The sequence below is a fragment of the Adiantum capillus-veneris genome, chromosome 11 (assembly GCF_014529385.1).
Source record: "Adiantum capillus-veneris isolate H3 chromosome 11, ASM1452938v2, whole genome shotgun sequence".
In the NCBI taxonomy this organism is placed as follows: Eukaryota; Viridiplantae; Streptophyta; class Polypodiopsida; order Polypodiales; family Pteridaceae; genus Adiantum; species Adiantum capillus-veneris.
In genome coordinates, this window is record NC_140941.1 from 145,327,306 (window position 1) to 145,352,855 (window position 25,550).

At 49.2% G+C, this 25,550-nt stretch overlaps 1 protein-coding gene across 1 annotated transcript in view; it reads right to left on the reverse strand.

Annotated features, from left to right (window-relative positions):
* LOC147448161 (uncharacterized) overlaps positions 1 to 25,550 on the reverse strand; it is a 250,323-nt gene that overhangs the window by 81,408 nt on the left and 143,365 nt on the right. The window contains exons 13-14 of the mRNA XM_086524021.1: positions 23,568 to 23,639; positions 12,362 to 12,511 (exon numbers count right to left, since the gene is read on the reverse strand). Coding sequence (XP_086380147.1) covers positions 12,362 to 12,511; positions 23,568 to 23,639 — 222 coding nt within the window. The remainder of the gene's footprint in view (positions 1 to 12,361; positions 12,512 to 23,567; positions 23,640 to 25,550) is intronic.

Below are 25,550 nucleotides of genomic sequence, written 5' to 3' on the forward strand. Positions count from 1 at the left end.
TCTCTCTCTCTCTCTCTCTCTCTCTCTCTCTCTCTCTCTCTCTCTCTCTCTCTCTTCTGGACCACCAGCGCAAACCCCTCTCTCTGCCTCCGTGCCCTGTCCTCTGCTCCCATGCCCTGCCCCTGCTCCCCTCCCGCTCGTTGCTCCGGTGCCCTGCCCCCGCGTCCCTGCTCCCCTCCCGCTCGCTGCTCCTGCGCCCCTGCTCCCTCTCTCTCTGCTGCTCTTGCCAATTCCTCCCGCTCTCTCCCCCCCCCTCGCGCTTCTGCTCCACGCTGCCCCTGCCTTCGTGCCCCTGCCTAGCCCCCCCGCTCCTTGCTCCCTCCCGCTGCCCCTGCTGCTCCCTCGCGCTCTCCCTGCAACTCCCCCAACCTAGCGCGTAGAAAGAGAAAGAGGGAAAAAAAAATTACATATAGAGAGAAATAGGGGGAAAAAACTTTATAGAGAGAGAAAGAGGGGGGAAAAGTAGAGAGAAAGAGGGGAAAAAAACGAGAGGTGAATAGCGTAGAGAGAGAAAGAGGGAAAAAAAGAGTAGCGTAGAGAGAGAAAGGGTAGAGAGAGAGTCTCTGCCCGCGTAGAGAGAAGGGGAAAAAAAAAACTTATTCACTTCTGTACCCCTCTCTCTCTCCTGTTGCGGCCTTCCAATCATGAGAAAACAGAATGGCAAGGATGACCTGGTGGAGGATGCCATCCAAAAATGCAAAGAAGAATTGAGCGAGTCCATCAGCAAGATCAACCGCCACCTCCTAGGTACTATTAACGTACTTGGCGCACGCGTGGCAGCACAGGAAAGCACGATACATACACTCGAGGATCGCGTGATGGCCCAAGATGAGGAAATCACACTACTCAAGAAAGAGCTTGCAGAGGTGCGATCGCAGAATGTCCTCGAAGAGGGAGAGCTTCAACCCTCGGTAGTTGAAGAGCTTAACACGATTAAGAAACAAGTGCGGGCCATCAAAGAAGGTGGGGAAGAACAATAAGAAATGACGACCTCGAGACACTTTCTTTAACAACATTATCGTTTTCTCTTTGAACGTTCTCTAGACTGAGGGAAAAACCTGCCGCTCGCTGCTGCTGCTTCACCTGCGCACGCCATCGCTCCCCCCCCCCCACCTCAGCCCGTTGCCTCCCCCCCTTGCCCTTCTTCCCCGCTGCCCACCCCCGCGCTGCCTGCTGCCTGAGCCGCCCCCTTGCCAGCCCCTGCCCCGCGCTGTTGCCCCCGTCACCCCCTCCCCCCCCCCCCCCCCCCCCCCCCCCCCCCCCCCCCCCCCGTCTGTTCGCCCGCCTTGTTCTCACCCCGACAACCCTGCATTTCGGCCCACTTAGCTTTGCTTCAATTCTTGGGCGGTGCTTTCTGCGCCGGATTGCATCATTCTCCCGCCGACTTCTTATTACGACACAACAGTAGACACAGATGGAGACTCCAGCTTCGCCAGAGAGGGACTCGCCAGAAGCCCCCTCGCCCGACCCCGTTGAGCCCACCATTCGACTTGCTCTCTCGCCGACAGAGCAAGCAAGCCTTGCCGCAGAAGTAGAGCGATTGCAGGCGACTTTGGTCATCTGCAAGATTCTCTGCACCCGACCTAGCAGAGGAGAGCTGCGAGACCTTCTCCAGGCCCGCCTTCTCGCAGAGGTGGGCAAGATCTTGGATGTCCAGATTCTCGGACGTGGGTACTATCAGATTGAGTTCGAGACCTTAGAGATGGCGTCCAAGGTCATAGCTATGAGTCCACAGGCCATCCGAGTATCACGCGCCCACTTTCGACAGTGGCGACATGGTTTTGACCCGTCTTCGGATGTTCTAGTAGAGGAGGTAGACATCCCCATCTCAGTCTGCTTTCCGGGTTTACGGAGGGAGTACCTACCACTTCTCTCCAGGATTGGCTCCGCCATCGAGACTGTCCTAGAGATACCTCGTACGGCAGCATCAGTAGCTGCCAAGGCGGCTGGCATCCCCTCAGTTCGAGTTTTGGTCAGAGATACCCACACGCTCCCGAAGGTCATCCTTCTGCCTCGGGTGAGTGGGGGTTAGTTTAGATAGAGTGTAGAGTACTCGGGCCTCCCGAACCAGTGCTTCATTTGCCGACAGATGGGCCACCTTGTGAAGGCCTGTCCACAGAGGAGACCACAACCTGCACCTCAGCCTCAGCCCCAGCCTGCCAAGGTTGGGCTGCAGCCACAGTCAGCGGCACAACGCACAGATGCAGAGCCACCCTCCGAGCCTGGGGCTCCAGCGGAGGAGGGGTGGCAGCAGGCCCGTGGCCGTCAACGCCAGGGGCCACAGCGACAGCCTGGCACTCAGAGTGGCCCTCAGGTGCCTACTCAACAGTAGTGGGTTCCCACGGGGAACCGCTTTGGTCATCTTGAGCAAAAGGAGTCCCCTACGCCAGCCTCCACCTCCGCTTCACCCTCGACAGCCGCTCCCCCTTCAGAGTTCCCCTCCTCCTCCTCATCCTCCCCCCCCGCCCTCTGCTCCCGTCGCCTCTCCACCTCGCCCCTCTACCTCTGTCGAACCACCCCGCTCCTCTTCTCCTCCGCTCCCTCCAGCTCCTTCTCCCCCCCCTCCTTCTCCAGTTCCACAGTCGACTCAGGAGACTGGTCCCTCTCCGGCGGCTAGGAGATCTCTTGGCAGTGCCTTTGCCACGAGTCGCCCAGCGAGAGAGGGTCAGAGTCCTTCTTGCGGCCCCCTCTGTAGATTCAGACATCTTTCCTAGCAGCTATCCCTCGTGGTCTGACGAGCATTGACCTCCGACGCCGCTGGGACTTCTTCGACTACGGGTTCACTCGCTTTCTCGGCGATTCCGCAGCAGACCACGAGGCAGCCTGCTTCAGGGTCCATGCTTTGTTCCTTGCCACTAAGGGGACAGAGGCCTTGGACTCAGCAGTTGGTTTCTCCTTCCCCCTCTGTGGTAGGGCCGAGACAGAGTGGTCCCTTGACTCAGTGTTGGGATGGTTGCATACACAGGTTCTCGAGTTCTCTCATCACATGGGAGAACTTGGAGTTATAGATTTGCTGCGAACTTTGTGGCCATTGGCCAAGTTTGCGGTGACACCCCCAGACTTAGCAAGATATAGGCACATTGTGGTGTACTTCTTTGCTGATACGCAGTGTTTGCCTTGCTATGTATACATTCATGAGGACTCCTGGACAGAGGAGGTTGCTTTACGCACGGCTCGCTCAGCTTGGGCTTTGGCTAGGCACTCACTGCAGTCTCGCCTATCTAGAGGACGCTCGGATGCGGATTACTCCCCATCCAAGCCAGCCTCGAAGAAAGCCCGTCTTGCTGCTGCGACAGCATCTGTTCTCTCTCGCTCCCCATGAGGATCGTCTCATGGAATGTGCAGGGACTAGGTGGGCCCCAGTTTCAGCGACAGCAGGGCCGATTGCGTCAGGAGCTTCAGTGTTGCCTTGTGGGAGGAGAGATTGATCTCCTTATGCTTCAGGAGCACCATCTGTGTGAGAGCCGCATTCAGGGATGTGGTCAGATTTTGCGTGGACGATATGATACCTTTTGGTCAGCTGCTTTTGGACCTGGAGACATCTAGGGTGGGGTATGTATGACTATTGCAGATTCATTGCAGCAGGCCATTGTGGGCAGAGGGATTATTGTGCCAGGCACGGCTTAGTGGATTACTATGCAGTTTCAGGGTGGCCTTGTGGGCTTCCTGAACATCTATGCGCCCAATGTGGCGAGTGCTCGTGCAGAGTTTTGGTCACAGATTGTTGAGTCTTTGCCAGCAGGCCGATCATTGGTGTATAGGAGGGGACTTCAACATGTTGGAGGACCCCTGTGACAGGATTGGTGGCAGCCATGCTACTGTGCATGGAGTCGAGTTAGCAGCTTGGGAGAGGTTGTGTATGACTTTGAGGGTCTCGGATACATGGCAGCACTCTGGCTTTGTGAGGCCTCCTGCCAGTCTTGCCTTCTCTAGATCGGACCGCAGAGTGGGAGGAGTGAATCTATCGTGGATAGATCGCTTTTACACTAGTGATTACTTCAGTGACTTGGGGGGATCAGTGGGCATCTTGGCAGGGACATCCTTCTCGGACCATGCACCAGTGATCCTCATAGTGGTAGACAGGCAGAGGAGTGGGAGCAAGATACTTCGCATCCCAGAGCGGGTCTTGTTAGACTCAGCACTCAGAGAGAGGGTAGAGGCTCTCTGGATAGAGGGCATGGACAGCGAGGTTCCACCTGCAGACAGAGTGGCCTTAGGCCTAGCTTAGCTTAGCCACTTTTTTCTCCAGGAGTCTCTGGCTTGCCGGGCTGTAGCGAGAGAGAAGGAATAGCGTCTCAGACCAGGCATTGCTTCACTACAGAGGATGCAGGAGCAGCATCCAGACAATCCATGGTTGGAGGAGCAGTTACAGCAGGCTCGACAGGAGCTTGCTAGCATAGAGGAGAGGCGTCATGAGTTTGCCTTTCATCGACAGGCATCTCAGTGGACTCAGGTGGGTGACATACTGACGGGTGCTTTTTTTGAGACAGTGGGACCTCGGCACTCGCATGCCAAGGTCAATCAGTTGAGGAGACCTGATGGGTCAGTTGCTACTAACTTTTAGCTTGAGTTACTGTCGCCTGAGCCCCAGTAAGAGCGGCAGGATGCATGAAGGGAGTAGGTTTGGGCACAGATGCCTTGTCTTGTGACAAAGGAGATGCGCCAGAGGCTAGAGATACCACTTCAGCTTGAGGAGCTGCACACCGCTCTTAGGGCCCTCCCTCGTGGTAGCTGTTCAGGTGAGGATGGGTTGACTCCCAGCTTTTTCTTGGAGTATTGGGACCTCCTTGGCCCAGATGTTTGTAGTGCCTTTCAGTACATTTTGCACACAGGAGTGATGCCTGATAGCATGAGTGAGGGCCTGATTTACCTCATTCCAAAGGAGGGTGGCTCCTTGGATGAGATTCGAGAGTGGCGCCCCATCACCATCCTCAACTCAATCTACAAAATTCTTGCCAAGGCTCTGAGTTTGAGGATTCAGACACTTTTGGAGAGCCTTATACATGGGACTCAGACAGGTTTTGTCAAGGAACGCAGTATCCTTGACAACATCTTCACTTTCTGGGAGGCTTCTGTCCTGGCACGGCTCCATGGGGAGGACCTTGTGATTCTTCTTCTCAATTTTGAGAAGGCATACGACAGAGTTGACTGGGACTTTCTAGAGGGCACTCTACGCAGGATGGGCTTCTCAGATGCTTGGATCAGAGGGGTGTCAGCTTTGTACAGACAGGCTCACAGTGAGGTGCTTTTGGCAGGAGGTAGAGGTGAGCGCTTCATGCTCACACGCTCAGTCAGACAGGGTTGTCCTCTTGCCCCCTTTCTCTTTCTGTTCTATGCGGAGGCGATGACCAGATTTTTGGTGTCACAGCAGGTTGGTCTACGGGGCTTAGCACTCCCTATTCGGGGAGATGAGCTACAGGACGCTGAGTTTGCCGATGACTCAGCCTTGTACTTAGAGGGCCAGGAGGCCAATTTGCACAGATGTGAGCAGGCTTTGGAGACCTTCTGTTGTGCATCGGGCGCACTGATCAACTGGAGAAAGACAGTGGCTTTCTCGATTGACAGTGCTCCTGTGCCAGATTCGATGCCAGGAGAGGGTTTCAGGTGGATTCCCCCAAGGACTGCAGTTTGGTACTTGGGTTGTCAGGTTGGTTTGGACTTGTCCCCCGAGCAACAGATTGCTCCTCTTCTCCTGTCCATAGGGAGAAAGCTGTTACATTGGAGCTCAGCACGACTTTCGTTGGCTGGTAGAGTACTAGTTGCCAACCAGGTGTTGTTGGCGACTATGTGGTACATCACTTCTTGCTGGATCTTCTCGAGTTCTTGTATCAGCCAGGTAGAGAGGCTGATCAGGAACTTCCTTTGGTCAGGTCGTGACACTCAGATTGCCCGAGCCAAGGTGGCTTGGTCAGTCATCACACTTCCTTGTTATCAGGGAGGGCTTGGGATTATTGATCCAGCACAGTAGAGCAGAGCCCTTCTTGGGAAGTTTGTAGTCAGAGGACTTCTTCCAGGAGAGAAGCCCTGGAAGGAGTTCTTGCTGCAGAGGCTTCGTGCCAGGGTGCCTCAGTCAGGAGGCCCTTGGCAACCTTCGACCAGATGGATCTTTACAGAGTTGCGCTGAGTTGGTTTGAGCAGGAGACTGGAGGACCGCTTCGCTGTGAGTTTGCTTTGATCTTGGGAGCTCTTACGGCATGGCCTGGAGCAGAGACAGCCGACGTGCACGGAGGAGCACCTACAGCAGCCCCTCGTCTGGAACCCCATGGTTAGCACTCAGAGAGGCCACTTGGTTGGTAGTCGGACTCATGTTTCTTGGGGTCCCATGGCAGCAGGTCCAGCGCGCTCTCTAGGTGACTGGCTAGAGTTCAGAGGTTTGTCAGAGGAGGTGCAGGGTTTCCAGCTACACAGGGCATGAGAGGGGTGCAGAGCATGTGTCAAGACATCACAGAGTCAGTTCCAGCTGAGTGGCTCACGCCTCTCGAGCCAGTAGCACCCCGGTGGATGGGAGCCTTCACACGACTGGAGGTTCTCATTTCAGTCAAGGCCTGCTCAGAGTCTGTCTCAGCCCTGTTCTTCGAGCTTCAGGGTGGGGGACGACTACAGCGAGTTGTAGTAGAGGCCCCGCAGGTAGCAGAGTGCTGTTTTCAGAGGATCCGAGTAGTGGGCATCTGTGGGAGGACCTGCGTCATAGACTGTGACAGCAGTTCTTGAGACAGGACACTGGAGGCTATGGGCTTGGGAGTGTTGTCACTGGCACGAGGACAGTGGGATCCTGGTGAGTGGCTATGGAGGGACCCTTTCTCTTCTGCAGACCACCCAAGAGTCCCTTTCTTTCAGTACACTGTTCGACTGGGACGTCATATACTAGCTGCACAGAGAGAGGCCCTCCCTGCTGCAGCACGTCATTGGTAGGAGGAGGGTCTCACAGTCGAGTTCTTGGCAGACTTTTGGGAGAGGTTGTGGGACTCCAGATAGCCGAGGCGAGTCACCTTGTTTCAGTGGGTGGCTGGTCGCACATAGAGCCACAACAGTAGGGAGCTGGCTAGTGCATAGTGGTCTCTCGGCCACATGTGCAGCTTGTGACCATTTGGTGGAGAGTCAGCGTCACTGTCTTTGGGACTGTCCCTCGGCCCAACAGGTGTGGCTACGAGTTCTTCGGCTGATGCCTGCTCTCTCCACGGCTCGACAGTACACTTGGGGGGCAGCGGCTTGGTCCACCCTCACGGGCCCGGCACTTCAGTTTGAGCTATCTTCCACCAGCAGGATGATAGTGATGCAGGGGGGGCGTCCTACACTCCAGCCTGCTACAGAGCTTACTCCAGAGGAGTGGTGCAGTGAGAGAGAGGAGTGTTGGGAGCTCATCAGTGGCCTGACACTTTGGTTCATCTGGCAGGCCCGCTGTTTGCGCATCTTTGAGGCTCACCCTATAACACCAGCAGAGACTGTTCGTGATTTTTGGCTAGAGCTGATCCATACTCTCAGAGGACAGCTTGAGGGACTACAGGGCAGCTCCGACCGCATGCGGGAGCACCGCGAGGCTTTCCTTCGACTCTCGTGCCCTGGGCCTTTCTACACCATAGTCCAGGGGGTGCTCAGATGGCACTACTGTCCACCTGTGTGGCTCTTCCCTCCTCCTATCTCTTGATTTAGCCTCATTGTATATATGCTGTTTTTTCATTGGGAGAGTCTCCCCATCATGCTTGTTGTAGCCCTCTCTTGCAGAGGTGGTTGTAGCCCTATGGGCAGTTTTCATTAACTAATAGAAGGATCTTTTTCTCGGGAAAAAAAAAAGAAATGACGACCTCGTGGGTAGATGTCATCACAAAGACCCAACAGAAAGCAGAAAAGGCTGAAAAATGGACACTCACACGAGGAAAAAGTATCACCTTCGAGAGTGAGTGTGTGTCTCGAACAAGAACCCGCACAATAGGCAAACATGCGGCCTTCGCCACAATTGAAGCTGCAGTGCACGGTGACTCCAGAACACTCCCAATCATGGAACCAATCCTCGGAAGTAACGAGAGATACTCTCTTCTCAGGCCTGGGAAGCATACCGAGATAGGCAAGTCGGCCTCCTCCTCAAGCACATCTGTAGAAGGGTCAAAACCATGATGCCATCGTCTGAAGTAAGCTCGAGCTGCTCGTATGCCGAGCGGGCTCATCCGTATCACCTTGGCCGTCATTTCTTGAGACTCAAACTCTACCTAGTAGTACCCTCTCCCGAGAATCTGGACATTGATGAGCCTCATGGAGCTCCTCTAGCTAGAGAGGCAACTCTAGTCTCTGATGCATCTCCTCAGTGACAAGGCTAGGCATCTGCACCCAAACGTGCTCTCTACATGCAGCGTGACGCTTTGATTGAGGCTCAGCTAACAGCAAACCACTGTAAAAGTCAGTAACAACATCACGCATATCCTCATGCTCTAAAGCAACTTACCCGTCGGTTCTCAACTAGTTGACATAGGTGTGCGGATGGCAGGGCCCCATCATCTTGAAGAACTCCCCAATAACTATGTCACCCACCTGGGTCCATTGAGATGCCTGCCTACAGAAGGCAAACTCATGTTGCCGCTCCTCAATGTTAGTCAGCTCCTCTCGAGTCTGCTGCATTTGCTCCTCCAACCAAGGATTGTTTGGGTGGTGCTCCTGCATCCTCTATAAGGAAACAATGCCCTGTCGAGGACGCTTGTCCTCCAACTTGGATGCAGCCAAGTGAGCTGCAGACTCTCGGAGGAAGAAACGAATAAGCTTAGAAAGTCGAGAGGCCACTCTACTAGGAGGGGAGTCTTGAGTGTCCAGACTCTGTCCACAATGCCGCCACCCGCTCTCTAAGCTCCGGATCCAGTAGGACCCTCCCAGGGATGCGCAACATCGTTACTTCCACTCCTCGGTCTGTCTGTCACGGTGAGGATCACTGGCGCATGGTCAGAAAAAATAGTCCCTCCCAGAATGCAAACAGATCCACCCATGTCACAGAAGTGGTCACTGGTGTAGAAGCGATTTATCCGAGATAGATTCACTCCTCCTACTCTGCGGTCAAAGCAAGAGAGAGACCAGCCGTGTGGGAGCTGCACAAAGCCTCAAGGTCATACATAGACGCTCTCAAGATGCCAACTCAGCCCCATGCACTGTAGCATGACTACCTCCAATCTTGTCCCAAGGGTCCTCCAGCATGTTGAAGTCTCCCCCAACACACTACTCCTCTGCATGCGGCAAGGACTCTAAAAGATGTGACCAAAACTCAGCTCGTGCACTCGTCGCATTGGGTGCATAGATGTTCAGTAACCCTAAACCTGCAAAATGATCCACTGGGCCCTACCTGGCACAAATAATACCTCTACCCACAATGGCATGCTGCCATGAGTCCGCAATAGTCATACATACCCCTCCCTGAATGCCACCAGGCCCAAATGCAGCTGACCGAAAAGTCTCATAACAGCCACACAAAATCTGACCACATTGTCTGATGCGGCTCTCACAAAGATGATGCTCCTAAAGCATAAGAATATCAATCATACCACCCACAAGGAATCTCTAAAGCTCCTGACACAAGCGACCCCACTGACGTTGAAACTGGGGTCCACCTAATCTCTGCACATTCCATGAGACGATCCTCATGGAGTCAGTGAGAGAAAACCGGTGCTGCAAAAGCAACCAACCTCGCTATCTTTCATGAGGCCAGCTTTGATGGGGAGTAATCTGCATTCAAGTGACCTCGAGATAGTCGTGATTGTAGAGATTGTCCAACCCAGGCCCAAGAAGAGCGTGCCATCCATCGGGCTACCTCCTCTATCTAGGTACATATACATAGCATGGTGGACTCGGCGTGTTATCAGAAAAGTATACCACAATGTGTCTACATCCTGTATTGTCTTGAGATGTCACTGAGAACTCTGCCAACGACCACAGAGTCTGTACCAAAACTGTCACCCCCAGGTCTCCCATGTGATGAGAGAACTCAAGAGCCTAAGCCTGAAGCTAGTCCATCACTGAGTCCAAAATCCACTCAGACAGGTCCTTGCCACACAGAGGGAAAGAGAAAGCAACTGCTATGTGTAGGGCCTCTATCCCTCTAGCTGCAAGAAACAGTACATGGACTCTAAAGCAAGCCGCCTCAAAGTCTAGTGTAGGGTCGTCGGGGAAGCGTGTGAAGTCATAGGCGGAGAAGTCCCACCGGCGACGGATGTCGAAACTCGTCACTCCTACGGGGACTGCAGCTAATGGTGATGTCTGCACCAAAAGGGGTGTCCGCAAGAAGGGCTACTCCTTTCTCGCCAGACGGCTCGTGCAAAAGCGCTGCCAAGAGACCGCTACCTGTCTCAATCTCAAGCTGGCGTGAAGATGTCCGTATCTGTCCAATGGCACACCGTAACCCATGAGATAGATGTGTATCCATATAGCTGGTCGAATCACAAACCTATCTTTGGTGACTTGGAGAAGATTCTCTCTATAGAAAGCCATCTTCGTGCCCAACTCTTGTGTCAACTCTATCCATGTCCTCCTAGTGTCTAATTGGGTCAATTCCTAGAGAGAGAGTCTAGTAATCTCCACTCCTGTAAGAGAGGGCTATGGTGCATAAAGGGAGTACTAGAAGGGAGGCAAGCTGTCCATGCCAAGCCATGTATCTGGAACCATGATGACATTTGTGCATACCAGCATGATGTGTCCCCCTCTAAAGCTAGAATGTCTAGAGGACTCGTGGCATATCTGCCTCTCTTAGTATCCCATAAGCTGTGCAAAAAGAAGACTAATTTGGAAAGCACCTCTATCTTAATAGGGGGGGTTGCTAACTCTGCTCTAATGATCTCTTGTGGCACGGAGGCCTTGGCTCTAATCAGCTGAGAGATCATAGATACCAAGGGCCTTTCCATACCTCTCCACCCATCTTGACCCACGGAGGGTCCCCAAACCTAAAACCCATAGAGCATAGCTGAAGTAACCAAGGTATCAAAGAGCCAATCCTCCCAAGGCCACATACACTCTGGTCACTCTAGTCTCTGCTGCTCTATTCCTGGCCCAATGAAGACTACCCCAAGATAAGTGTATGCATCTGTGTACTTCACAGTCTCTTGACCATAAGTGAATGTAGCTGTTGATCTCCTGAACATTGCGGTGTGGTGTTAAACACCATAATCTTAGTTTTACCAAGGTTCACAGACATTCCACTATCCTCCACAAAGCTATGTAATGCATTCAAATGTCGCTGCATACCTTCTATGGAATCCATGTCCCTACTGACTGGGCACCTCTGTCACCCTCTCTATCAATGTAATCAGAAACCTCATCTATACACATACCAAATAGAGTAGGAGACAATGGAAAACCTTGTTTCAAAATTTACTCCATTAGTGGAGTGAACTAAATCAGATATCCCCTCTGGAATGCGTAAATGTCCCACCACTGATCTGTATAGAGCCATGATCCCACTGGGCACCTGGTGCCACATAGAAAGACCATCTGGGACATGAGGCTTGAGTTCGTCATTATCGCATGGAGCCAATATGGAAGCCTATAGAGCACTGCTGGAACCCATTCAATATGCTAGATTTAATAGAAACACTCAACTTCCGTAATCTTGTCTATCTCCTCTTTGATCATCCTTGCAAAGGTCTCGTAGTTCAGAGCACGCAGTGAGAATGACAGGCATGGCTACATGGCCCCTTGTTCACTTCTTCTCAAAAGAGGGTGCTCACTCTGCAATAAGTAAAGAGAGCTTTCGTGGCTTCTCTTACCTCCCATTCTGTAGTATAGCCCTTTGTTCTTGTTGTGTGCATGGGGAGAGTCTCCAAGTGCAGTGATCATATTTCATTAGTACAATGAGGGGTGCTCCCTTCTTCTCGACAAAGTGTGGGCAACTCCATTGTAAGTACCCGCATTCTCTGTGGCTTTTCTCACTTCCATTGTATGCTAACGCCTTTGAGCTTGGGAGCTTCCCAGTGCCTTCTTGACTTATCCAAGGGGTATGTTTGTATCCCTTAGGGAAGTTGTTTAACTAATGGAAGGATCTTTTTCTTGCAGATGACAATAAATCTATACGATTGGTTATATTTAGCTTAACCCCTGCACCAGCCTTTTTCAACCATGAATAACATCTCTTGATGTGTAAAAGATATGTTCCTATTCATCATCCATCCATCACACCAGTCATTTGCAATCCTTTCTTGCCAATAATCTCTGTTCAGTCCTAGGAGCTGATGAGTTTGTGTAAGGGGCTTTTTAAATTAAGATTGACACTGATTATTAGCAGCACAAGTAGAAAAGCAGAATTCTGAAATACTGAAATCCAGAAGAGCTAATTTAAAGGACACGTGGACATAATTTGTACCGTATCAAGATCACAGAGTAAGCTAAAGAAACAAACCAATTCTGCCAGCATATTGGATGATTGAGACCCTGGAGGATTTCCGTTCTCAAATGTCATCTCACCAGCTTGTTGATTAATTGTGAAGTAATGTATAGCAGCCTGAGATAACCCTCCAGTGATGCCACCCACCTCCAGCAGTTTATGTGCCTGGAAAATTGCCTCAAATGAGGCTGCTTCAGTTCTTTTGCAAAGATTATATTATAAGTAGACACTTACACTGGCAAACATCTAAACCTTTCATTCTTTGCAGAAAACCTCTCCATTATAAACATAACTTTTTTGTACACTCTTCTTTGTATACTATAAAAGGTTTTCTGGAATTAGCCTCATCACAAGACATGAACTGAGATCTTGCACACTCATCTTAAATGATGTTTGGTGAATATTAGTATAGGCTAGCCAGGCTGTACAAAAAGATTAGGCAGCAGACTTTGATTTCTTAGCTGTGAGCAATAAAGTAAAATCTTACATTTGGACTAGCCATCTGGCACAATTTCTGCGGGCCCTTGAGATATGGGTTATTTTTCATTTAAGCTGTAGATTGGGTATTTGGAAGGAGGGGGGGGGGGGGGGGGGGGGGGGGGGGGGGGGGGGGGAGCTGCTCTTTAGCTCTGTAGTGCTCTGTGCCTTATCAAGGATGCACTGCTTTTAACTGGATCCTCAACAGTTAAATACTTCACTCATATGGAATAAAATAATACCTACCTGGGTGGTGATTGTACCATTCAAGGGCCACTAACTCTCTATGCAGCACTCTAGCTCCACGTGTCATGATATTTCATCTCAACCTCTCTCTCTCTCTTTTACCTTTACAATTCTTTTTAAAGATCTTGTTGCCCATATTGTGAGTTGTGATGCACTTGCTCACCTTTGTGCTTGCAGGCTGCAATCACCGAACTAATTGGTATGCTTGCCAAGAAGCCAATAACAACGTTTTTATGTTATAGTAAAGAGCCCATGTTTTCTAAATTCCAATCCGTTTGTTCTTGGGTTTCAACAGTAACCACTTGCTGTTTTAACCGGTGGTCCTTGCCCACAAATTGATTGATCCATAAATACTTAATCCTTGTGATTTAAGTAACTCCTTTTCTTCCTTGCTTCTCATGACTTCTTCATCACCACCTCTACTCTACATAGACATACACTAATCAATTTCCAGGAGCAGAAGTGTCTTCCTCCTGAGACAACAATCAAGACTACAGATGAGGAGATAGGAGATCCACTATTACCAGATCAAGATCAGGGTTAGGTTACGGTTAGACAGCTATAGTTAGGGGTTCACATACATATAGACCTAGAGCAAACCTATGACATTTGAAGAAGCCAGAAAACACACATGACGTAAAAACGCCTGCATGAAGCCCTCCCCTAGACATCAAATGCCAAACTGCTCTTCTGCCCTTCACGCTAGCAACTCCACACTCAATGCGTTGGGGACTTCCAAATGTAACCCATTGCGAGCAACTGGGGCATTCATGGTTGCACCATAGCCAAATGATAATTAGGAGTAGATTAGAGACTCAACTCAATATGCAATATAGAATGAAAACAACTTGCTTGATTGAAATTGGAGAGCGAGTTTACAAGCTTTGGGTATTGACCATATATAGGCTCAATGTAGAGAGTGTGTAATCGGTTGAATGGATATGCACCACAAGTGGAAATGGAAAGGGTAGTGTGAGCTATCACAAGTGGCATGTGGCCATCAAGTGTGTAGCATGCTTGGCTTTTAGGGAGTGTTCTCACCACGAGTGTAAGCTAAGGCTTACCCCAACAATATAGAGGGTGAATAAAACACGAGTATTTCTTGTATCTCTCATCTCTCGTCGTCGTCGTCTTCTTCTTCTTCTCCTCTCTCTCTCTCTAAGAGTTGCCTTAAATTGTAGGGACATTCATATTTGATTATATCAAATATTTTTATTAAGATTGATCATAGGTACATTGTGAACACCTATTTTGTCCGTACAGAACTCTATACACACACAAAATTGACTTTTGATTAGACATTTCAGTGAGACCTTAGCCGAGGGTGAAACGTTTCGGCATGAAACACCACGTTTCGAGGTGAAACATTTCGCGTCTAAGATGTTTTGTGGTTACACTCAACAGTACAATGGGTGCGTCGAGGTTCCAACTGTGTAGAGAGAGTGAAAATGTGTGGTGCTAGACTGAACATGACCCGAGACTCTAGACTCATAGAAGCATACCACAACCACATCAAACTAAGCATATGTACAACCATAAAGGGCAACTAATGGCTAACTCAAATATCTCTGACAGACCAACTGCACTTATCTCTGAACTTGTGCGGGGATAGCCAGTGTCCACTAGACCACCATTGCCACGTCACAGGCTGAGACAAGAGTCCACCTAGTGTGAGCCCAAGATCAATTGTAACTGTATGTCCTGTGCAAGTGACATTGTAGCAGGCTATAGGTTTCCCACCACAAGACCACTCACCATCCTAGAGAGTGATGGTATAGCTACTGTAGAAATCTGCAAAAGCACCAGAAGTGATATATACACTAGAGAGGATGAGGAGGCTAAGAGACCGCTCTCTACTGGTGCTCGGATGACGGCGGGGGCAGATAGAATGGAGGTACGAGGATAGAGGCCATGCATATGGTGGAGGATAGTGGCTATACCCTGGATGAGGGTAAATCGGATATGGCGCACCAGCCCAATGAGCAGCACATGGAGGAGAGGTAATGTGAGGGATAGGTATAGCGAATGGAAGATAGCATAGAAAAACCACCATAAGGCGAAGCATAATGGGATGAGGGTGCGTAGAAGGAGGCTACCGATGGTCCCCCAAATTGAGACGAAGCCGAAGCGGGATGTGGAGACTCTGTAGTTGCGGGCTAAAAACCCTGGCCCCTGGGAAACCAAGTGAGTATCTATCAAATGATTCTTGGATTGCCACAACAACAACACTAATAGTACTTGGAGGGACGACAGTAGTCGGTGATGTAAATGACTGCAAGACAGCTATGGAATACGCGTGGGCGGATGCGGGATGCACTTCAGTGACTACTGAAGGAAGCTCTTGAACAAATGCAAGATCATTGGCCTCTCTAAGCTGCATATGCAAGTTCTTACCACTTTTTGAGATCTTGCACCTATCTGTTTAGAATTCGCATGAGATCTTGGGTCTGTGCAATCAATACCGCATTATCCGGTTAGAATTCGCATGAGATTTTGGGTTTGTGCAATCAATACCGCACGATGCAAGCCATGAATAGCCTAGAAAGTAAGTGTTGCATTTGCAATACTCTGAATGGATTTTCTATCTACCTCCAGAAGTCTGTCATCCTGACCCAAACAGTTGACTAAGGTTGCCTTGCCCTAAAGTAGATGCCTCTGCAGTAGTCAAAATGCTAGTAGTGGGGAGCCCTCAGGTGGAAGCTGGAATTTGCGACTAAGCGACTGAAACATTGACAACGGACAGGGTGAATGTAGAGGTGGCCAAAGAAGTGGACCCTGTAGCACTCTGAGGAGCCACCGAGGAAACCTGGACCTCAGAAAGTCTAAACCTGAGACTTTGAGAAGGGAAGGGCCGATAAGTCTTCAATTGAATCTCTAAGTATTTTCACCTGTTTTCGTGGGTGGTCTTTCCCTTGTGGCTTCTTGGATGTACCTCTTAGCATTGTTATCATCTTTCTGTGCCTGAGTAGAAGCGGTAGCACTCACTGTCTTTTGCATACTTTGAACCACCCAATATATGAATAGAGCTGCATAGCACTGCTGCCCCAACAAGAAGAGTGCTGCCCCAACAAGTATTAGGGGACGATTCTTGCTGAGATGGGACGATCGTGGGTTTTGATGACAAAAAATATTACTGAATATTAGCGATTTCAATCACAAAGATTGCAAGCCTGTCCAAGGAAGCTGTTTTTAGAGGTACATTCCAAAAAAGAATACATATTGTCAGGCCTTTGACCTTGACCCACACAATGAATATGTTTGAAATCTCTGTACGTGAGTAGACTTAGAGACTGTGGCTACCCACGGACCTGTATGCAAGGGTGAAAGGGCGATTGGGACTGGGGGATGAGCTCCTGGTGGTGAAATTTTGCAAGCTGCACAGGAGGCTGGGAGGATTGGCTGCTGAGAAAAGGGCGACGATTGACCAGCATTAGAATGTCAACTTCGTAAGAAGATTAAAAAAGTTAATTATTTTTTGTTAGACGAACGCCACGGTTAAAATTTTGGCGAAGGGCGAATGGCGAGGAAACAGCTTGGGCGAGAGGCGAGAGAGAGAAGGGCGAATGGCAAGCCAGCATGTTGAGATGAATGAGAGAGGTGCTAAGGGCCAATGGCGAGGGGGATAGGCTGAGGCGAGAGACTGAAGGCTAAAGAGGACTGGGCAAGGGCGAAAGACTAAAGTGTAAGGGTTAAGAGCGAGGGTGAGAATGGGTTGGCAAGGGAAGGCTGTCAATTCTTTGAAGCATTTGAGTGGGAAAGAGGAGGAAATTGTGCAGCAGAGAACGTGTATTTGTGCATGGGAACTAGCAAGAAAAGCACATTTTTCGTCAAAGCATTACTAAGAACTTATACACCTTAACTCATACACCCGCAGAGGCCTTCATTAAAATGTGATTCATGGAGGTGAGAAAAGTTATTTTATATTGCCAAAGAGGGACAGAGAGGAGAGTGCAAATGGTGAACCTAGGAGTAGTGCATATCACAATAGGAGTACACAAGATGTTCATGAGGAGTTGATTAACGGCGAGACATTTGTAAGATGCGTCAAACATTCATAAAACAAAGAAGTGTGCATAATTTGGAGAAACAACATAATATAACTTGGCAAGAGAAGATTTAACACAATGAGCTATAGAGAGAGGTGAAGAGTGATATTGAATACAATAACAAGAACTCATAGTGACCATCATGCTAAGGAATACCGAGTTACCACGAGTTGGCTAGAGAATGTTTCTAAGAGGGAAGACTGCGATAGAGCTACATGTTGAAGGTCCAATCTGAAGAGTTCATGAGCTAGGAGACATTTATCAAGTTGCAGGATGATCGCACTTGACTCTAGATTCATTTACTGTTAATTGTATCGCTCCTTGGGGTAAAATCTCGTGCACTTTGCATGGTCCTTGCCAGGCAAGGACGAGCTTTTCGGCTTTTCTTTCGTAGCGAGCGTGATAGAGCAACACCAAGGAGCCCTGCATGACTTTAGGCTTGCGAAGATGACGATCATGCCAAGCTTTGCGATGTAGCTCTTCTGCTTAGACAACACTTGAAGTTCACACTTTTCTCTCTTCAAGCATGGAGAGACGAGAGATATAGGCAGACTCCACATCACAATCCACATGAAGACTACCTACCTGAAAGAGAAATTGCTTCTAGGCCGAAGGCTAGCTGAAGATTAGTCGTTGCTTTAAAGGAAGTGCGATATGCCAAGAGGGTGCAAGGGATTGCTTGAGCCCATGAAGTTGGATGCAAATGGCATGCTTTCCAAAGGAGCACAATGAGAATCTTGTTAGTGCTCTCCACTTGCCCATTTGCTATGGGGTAGTATGAGCAAGACTTGCAATGAAAGATCTTGTAGGTGATCAGCAGTGTCGATATCAGTTTGTTGACAAAGTGACTGCCTCGATCACTAGTGATCTCAAGGGCACCCAAACCTGCAAAATATATTCTCATACAAGATCTTTGCCGATGTTATCGGCGCAGTCAGTGGTATATAGTACCTCCGCCCACTTGGTGGCATAATCTGTAGCGACTAGAAGATACTTGCAATTGTTTCATTTAGCTGGGGGAGAAATCGGACTGATCAAAGTCTAAACCCCATTGTTCAAAGGACAGCCATGCCATCGAAACCTGTAAAGGACGGCTGGACTGCCTACTAGGTTTAGGTGCACAACGCTAACAGACATCAGAAACCTTCACATAAGCAATCGCATCCCGAAACACATATAGCCACCATAAACCACTCTGTAGAATTTTTTGTGGTGTGATGTGACTGAAGTAATGCCACCTCTGGGGTCACTGCGGGCATCTTCTAAAATATGCTCTATTTCATGAGGGGAGACAAATCTGCGCAACAGACCATTTGGTCTACAAGTGACCTTTAATCAGAGTAAATGGTCTAGACTCCAGTAGTAATCTTCTTTTCTGCAAGGGGGAGATTCTTGGGGTAAAAGCCAATGGACAGCAAATGCAATACATCGCCATACCATTCCGGGGTTGTGTCCACTTTGAAGAGACCGCTATCGAGGAAGTCATTCTCAACACCTATAGCTACTTCACATGTTTGTACCCAGGAGACGTGGTTGGCCATGACATGATGCTTCCCAAGGCGAAGAACTTCCTCGAAATCAAATTCCTAAACTAGAACTAGCCACCGCCAAACCTTGCCTGCAACTTGTGGCTTATTCAGTAGATAACGCAGAGCATGATGATATTAATAATTGTGAAGTGTACACCAAAAAAATATTAAAGGAATTTTTGCAGTGCATAAACGATAGCCAAACCACCTCTCTCTGTTGTGTTGTAGTTGCGCTCTGCTTTAGGGAGAAACTTGCATAGTGAATGGGGCGATCAAGGTTGAATTTTTTGTTGGGCTAAGTTAGAATAGCATCCACAGTAGGCTGATTAGCATCAATATGCACATGAAAAGTGAGAGATTAATCTGGGGCAACTAAAATAGGAGATTTCTTGCTTCTTCTGTGGTTCTTTATAGGCTCACCAAGCCCATAGGCTTCCACAGGAGGAACTTTTGAGTCATCAACTTCTATGACCTCGACACTTGCTTTGGGGCCAGCTACTGGAAGGACATTGGGAGATGTTGTATCCTTAGGCAAGGACTGGATAGAAACCACATAGCAAGGCATAGACTTTGTAGCTTCCAACCACTCAAGCAAATCTTCCTTTGGCCGGTCAGGTGGGGTAGGCTTTTCCAGTTCGGGGTTGAACTCCACTGACAAAGAACTATGATGCACCACAAGATCCACCCCCCACCCTTTCAAGGCGAATAGGTGCTAGTGGGGAGCCAGGAGTATGTATCCACTTCCCCAATCATAAAGCGCTTTAGTGTGCCTCAACCTTGATATACCGATGAGCCAAGGGAAGCCGCCCTCAACCTGGGGAGGACGAACCACAACAAAATCCAAGCTAAAGATGAAGTCTTCTACCAATAGAGGCACCCTTGTCCACTATGCCCAATGGGTAGAGGGTGGGTAGACTATCCTCTGGTCGGCCAACGTAACTGTGAAGGGGGCAGATCAAATAGGCTTTAGACGTGATGTCAACATAGTGAACTCAAGCATCAGGTTGATGCTTGCCAGATCCACCATCGACTATCACTCCTGAGAATTGCCTCCCCAAGATGAACACGGTGAGACGAGGGCTTCTATAATCAGGTAGGATATCACAGAGAACTCTGATGGTCACACCTGGGAGGGGCCCCATGCAATAACAACGTCTCACACTCTAATGGGAACTCTCCTCTCTCGTCCTCCTCCACCAGTCCCAAATCACCCACCAACACATTTTGGGCAGCGGCAGCAGCATCACCTGCCAACGCTTCACCAAAGTACATTCCCTCCGCAAACTACCATGGCTTTGTGTAGCCAAAAGGGCCTCCTCTCCGTCTTCCTCACAAGCAACTATTACACTACTACTCCATACCTCCTATCTCCGCCGAAAAGCCATTAGCCCCAAATTCTGCCCCGACACTGCTTATGGCCATCCCAATTCAACTCACAATGCAGGTTTTGTCCGACCTAGTTCTACCTCTTTTGTTCATGCCAACCTCGCAGCCTACCTCTCTGCCCTCCCCGATTACATGCCTCCGAAGCCCACACCAGGCTCCCCCCCGCCTCTACTATCCATCCTCTATAAATGAAAAGTTTTATGAAGCTTACAATGACCTCCATAGCCTTGCACAGAATTTCCACAAGCCCTTTTGATGCGCCTGCTATTCCTGTGGTTGGGTATCATACACATGAGAAAAGTGCCCTTGTTGAGTCCCTAATGGGTTTTCAGTTCAATCTTGTTGGAGGGACAAAAACAAGGAGACCCATCACCTTTCACATGAAGTACAATGCCGGTTCTTCTGAACGTGTATGCTATTTGATGCCAGATGACAAGACTCCGATTGAAGAGGAAAGAAGCCTTGAAGAACTGCAGGCATTTATTGAGGTGGAAAATATGAAACTGGAGCAAAAGGCATGGCAATTTTGGGGCAAAGAAATTTGTAAAGATATTCTCTATTGTAGGTTTAGTGCCTTCTCTGGAACCTTGATTTATTATAGGTCAGCTACTGCTACCAAGAAATCCCCATCAATAATCGAGAGCAGAGATGAAGATTCTCTTTAGCACTAGGGAATGGCTTGTCAACTGCTGGAAGAGGCGTATTTGTTGGGGAGGGAAGAGTTGGGCTTGCTAGAGGGTTGAGGCAGAGGGCTGCCATCTATGCCCGAGTGAGGACGCCAATAGGCTCCTCTACGCATTGCAACTTGTCTCGAGAGGTAATCACATGGGTAGAAGGTGGCGGCTGAGGGATGGTGCTAATTGCTATTAGACTGATCTTGGGAAAGGTGAATTCAAGTTGGCTCTTACTTGGGCTCGAAGATGTGGATGCACCTTGTTTTGGACAATCCTTACTGTAGTGATCCTTAGCCTCAGGGCAATGTTGGCAAGGAGGAGGCCCTTCTGGCATAGGACATTTGCTTTGATAACGCCTCGCGACAAACTCCTCCAGAGTTGCTGGAGTTCGGACAGCCTCCCGTAGCTTCTATTGAGACGTCTTGGAGAGAGCCTTCTGCACCCACTTCTTGACCATGAATTCTCCCTCTTGTTGGGGAAGCTTGGTGACTAGAGACTTCGTTATTGTCATGAGTTCTCTAAAAGTCTCATCTGGTTGAAGCACCAAGTTTGCCAACTCATCCAAAACCTTCTCTTGAGAGTCACATCGTCTGGAAGCTTCACAGAATTGTCGCCTTAGTGTTGCCCAAGTTGTAAGTTGGTTCTCTGCAAACTGGCTATACCAATTGTCTGCTCAGCCATCCAAGGTGGACGGAAAGAGCACTAGATAGGCATCTTCTCTGTTTAGGCCCCAACGTCTGCAAAGGGATACAAAACTCCTAGTGTAATTGTCTGCATCCTTTGTGGAGAGTCCTTTGCCAGTCAGAAACTTTATGTTCACCTTAGCCAGAATGCTTGTCAGGTCCTCCATTGCAAGCTGCTCAAAAGCCAATTGTAGCAGAGTTGGTGGAAAGTGTAATGGGAGGAGGGGGCCGGGGGCGCCGGGGGGGGGGGGGGGGGGGGGGGTGTTATCAAGCTAGACTCGGCTAGAAAAATCCAGCTAGACAATGGCGAGAGACTAGACCAGCTAGCAGTTGAAAGAACAAGCTGGATGAGGGCGAAGGTGGACTAGACCAAGCTGGATGAAGGCGAAAGGAGACTAGACCAAGCTGGTCGAGGCAGCAAACTAGACCAAGTAGGCTTTAAACCAGCTAGCTCCTCGACCATGTACACTCAACAGAGTGAGACTTCATTTGAGGTCCCACTCTAGACCCACTAGACTAGACCTGACCAGGCTAGACTTGACTAGACTAGACTAGACTAGACCTGACCAGGCTAGACTCGATTCGACTTGACTAGACTAGACTAGACCAGGACAGCTGCACGTGGCAGGGTGGACTAGTCTACTATGCGAGACTAGGAGGGATGAAGGCCAATTGTACTTGACTAGGCGAGACTAGGGAGAACGAAGGCCAACAGTACTCGACCAGCTAGACCAGCAGACCAGACCAAGGCGAGAGACTAGGCTAAACTAGTTAGACCAACAGACCAAACCAGGGCGAGAGACTAGGCCAAACCAGTTAGATGAGCAAACCAGGCCAGGGCGAGAGACTAGGCCAAACCAGTTAGACCAGCTAGATGAAGGGCGAAGACCAGCTAGACCAGCTGACGAAGGTGAGGGTGTACTAGACCAGGAGAGACACTAACCAGTTAGCTCCTCGACCATGTATGCTCAACGGAGTGAGAATTCAATTGAGTCCCTACGGGCGTGCCAGAAATTGAGAGGATGTGTAGTAGGGAAAGTATGGTGTGCTCTTTACTGTGGATGCTCCTCAGTGCAATGTGCCAGAAGCCTCACTCCAACAGAATGGAAACACAATACAATAGAGCAACGGAACCAAGCAGACTCAAAGACACAACAATACTTTCCAAACTCAATGAACTCGACTAACTCATGAACCAGTACAGATTCTAGCTGGCAGCACTCAGCTCCAAGCCCAAGACACGTAGGTATAATGGGGGTGTCAAGGCTCCAAGTGTGCAAGGTAAGTGCAGATGTGTGGTGCTAAACTGACCACATGACCTGAAACTCTAGACTCATGGAATCATATCACAACCACATCAAACTGAGCATTTGGAACTCAAAAATCTTTGACAATCCAGCTGCACTTATCTCCAAGCTATGGCGGGGATGAACTGGCCATGTGTCCACTAGACCACTACTGTGGTGCTAGATTGAACACATGACCGGAGACTCTAGACTCATGGAAACATACCACAACCACATCAAACTAAGCATTTGTAACTCAAAAATCTCTGACAATCGAGCTGCACTTATATCCAAGCTGTGGCAGGGATGAACTGGCTACGACTACTGCCACGTCACATGCCCAGGCAAGAGTCCACCTAGTGCGAATCCAAGACCAATTGTAAGTGCCTGTCCCATGCAAGTGACACTATAGCAGGCTATAATACACTGAAAATCAATTTCACAGGGCAAGGCCCCACTCAGCAAGACTACTTGCTTGAAGCTGCTTGGTGATAACCTTACCCATATCAAACATGCTTGCAAAAGAAAGAAATCAGCTGTCATTTGGTGATGATGAGAACCCACCAAACAATCAGGCTTTCCATGAATATTTGCATTGTTAGCTATAATTTTAGCAGTTTGAGACATTTGTTTCTCTGGTGTTGTATGCAAACTGATTCCGTATTGGTAGGCATCTGTGATTCCTTATGGGAAACAAGTATCTGGAGTAGCAAAATATACTCTTCAAACCATTGCTTTCATTCCAAGACAAGAGGTTTTAACGTAAGTTTTTCCATCTACCCTAGCTTTGAAGTCATATAATTGCATTCAAAAACAAAGCAAACTTCAAAAAATTAGCTCTGATCTTTTAGGAAAGAGAATGCATCAGATAGAAAAGTATTCATGGAGATTTACCTTCGTATTGACAAGAAGATCAACCTGAAAGACAGCCAACTTCCGAAGAGGGTTTAGCAATGATTCCTTTCCCTATACCAAAAGGCCTCCTCTATATTTGCATCCTCTCTCTCTCTCTCTCTCTCTCTCTCTCTCTCTACCTGCGGGCTGCTGCCCCTGCTCCATCACAGGCTGCTGCCCCTGCGCGCTCTCTTTCTTTCTTCCCGTCAGGACCTGATCCAGCTCGACACCAGGAGGACATGGATAGAGCCGCCTCAGGAGTTGAGCACGAAGATGGCTTTCTATAGAGAGCATCTTCTCCACCTCACAGGAGATGGGTTTGTGATTCGACCCAGCTACATGGACACACATATGTCTCATGGTTTGCGTTGTGCCATTGGTCAGATACGCACATCCTCACATCAGCTCGAGATTGAGACTGGTAGATTCAGAGGGATACCAGCAGACAGCAGGATATGCCGATTATGCCAGAGAGAGCCAGAGACAGAGTTGCACTACATATGTCATTGCACAGTGTTCTATGAGATACGGGGGCGTTTCCACTGCTTATTCAGAGAGGGTTTTGGTCCTCTATCTAGGGTCATGAGTTATGAGGATCAGAGATGTCTTGGACTATATCTACTTGAGTTACACAGGTATAGAGACACTTTACTGGGGAGAGCTAGAGAGAGGCAGTCCCAGAGACACATTACAGATTTCTTTTCACTAGATATGGGACAGCCAGAGGAGCAGCCACCACTGCAGAGCTCGTCCCACACTCATTCGACCACTACTGGCACTCTCATCGACCGAGCATTGGAGCTACAGAGATACAGACGACCGCGACTGAGGAGAGGAGCTACACAGCATCGACGGAGACTACAACAGAAGATTCGAGCCATACTCTCTCGACATCCAGAGTGCAGATGAGGATGGATCCTCACCATTTCTTCCATCTTTGTTTCACACACTGTTACATCCAGTTTACCGGGTACCTATTGTATCAGCTGCTACACCCACGTAGTTTTAGATTGTAGTAGTAGTAGTAGTATTTTGTTCCACTTCTAGTTCTTTTCTAGTTCTTTTGTACCCAGACATGATATTAGATTCACTATTTTGTAACTGATTGGTCTCATAGGTCATTTTGGCCTTTTGAAGACGTTAATATAACATTTCATTTCATTTCTCTCTCACACACACACACACACACACACACACACACACACACAGACATACGTGGGCTGTGGGTTGCAGCGTGGGCTGCTCCCTCTCTCTCTCTCTACCTGCGGGCTGCTGCCCCTGCTCCATCACAGGCTGCTGCCCCTGCGCGCTCTCTTTCTTTCTTCCCACGCTGCTCCCTTCTTCACCCTCAGTCCGCACAACCCCTATGAGCGGCTCACGCAGTGAGCTGGGGCCTGCTCAGGCCACCTCCCTCTTGTGGGCTGAGGGTGAAGCCACCCTCGCAAGGACCAGTGGGCTGCCCTCGGCCTACGTGTCCATGGTCTTGCTGGGTATTGCTTCACCCTCACAGAACATGGAAACCATCTTCCCTGCTCCACCTTCATAGGACACGCAAGCCATGAATGTTTCACCTACTTGCAAGCCGCGAGCAAAGGCCACCTTCATGCTCACGAACAAGCGGATGACGCAAATGGAAAGGGAAATGAAGGAATGGAAAACAGATATGGAAGGATGGTGGAAGGAGAAGGCCAACCTCCTTCATATGGTCTTCAACGAAGGCGCACAATGGGAGAAGGAGAAAGAGAACGTAAACGCAGAGATACAAACACTTAAGGCGGACTCACAGACACTCAAAGAAGAAGTCTTAGCCCTCAAACAGGAGCTTGTTGACAGAACAAGCAATGGACTAGAGGAAGGTAAATTTCAGCCCTCTGTGATATAGGAAATCAAGGTAAACAAGGAACAAGTAAGGATGATCAAAGAGGAAGAGAAACTGAATGTGGCGAAGACGTCTTCATGGGTGGTTATGATAACAAAGACACA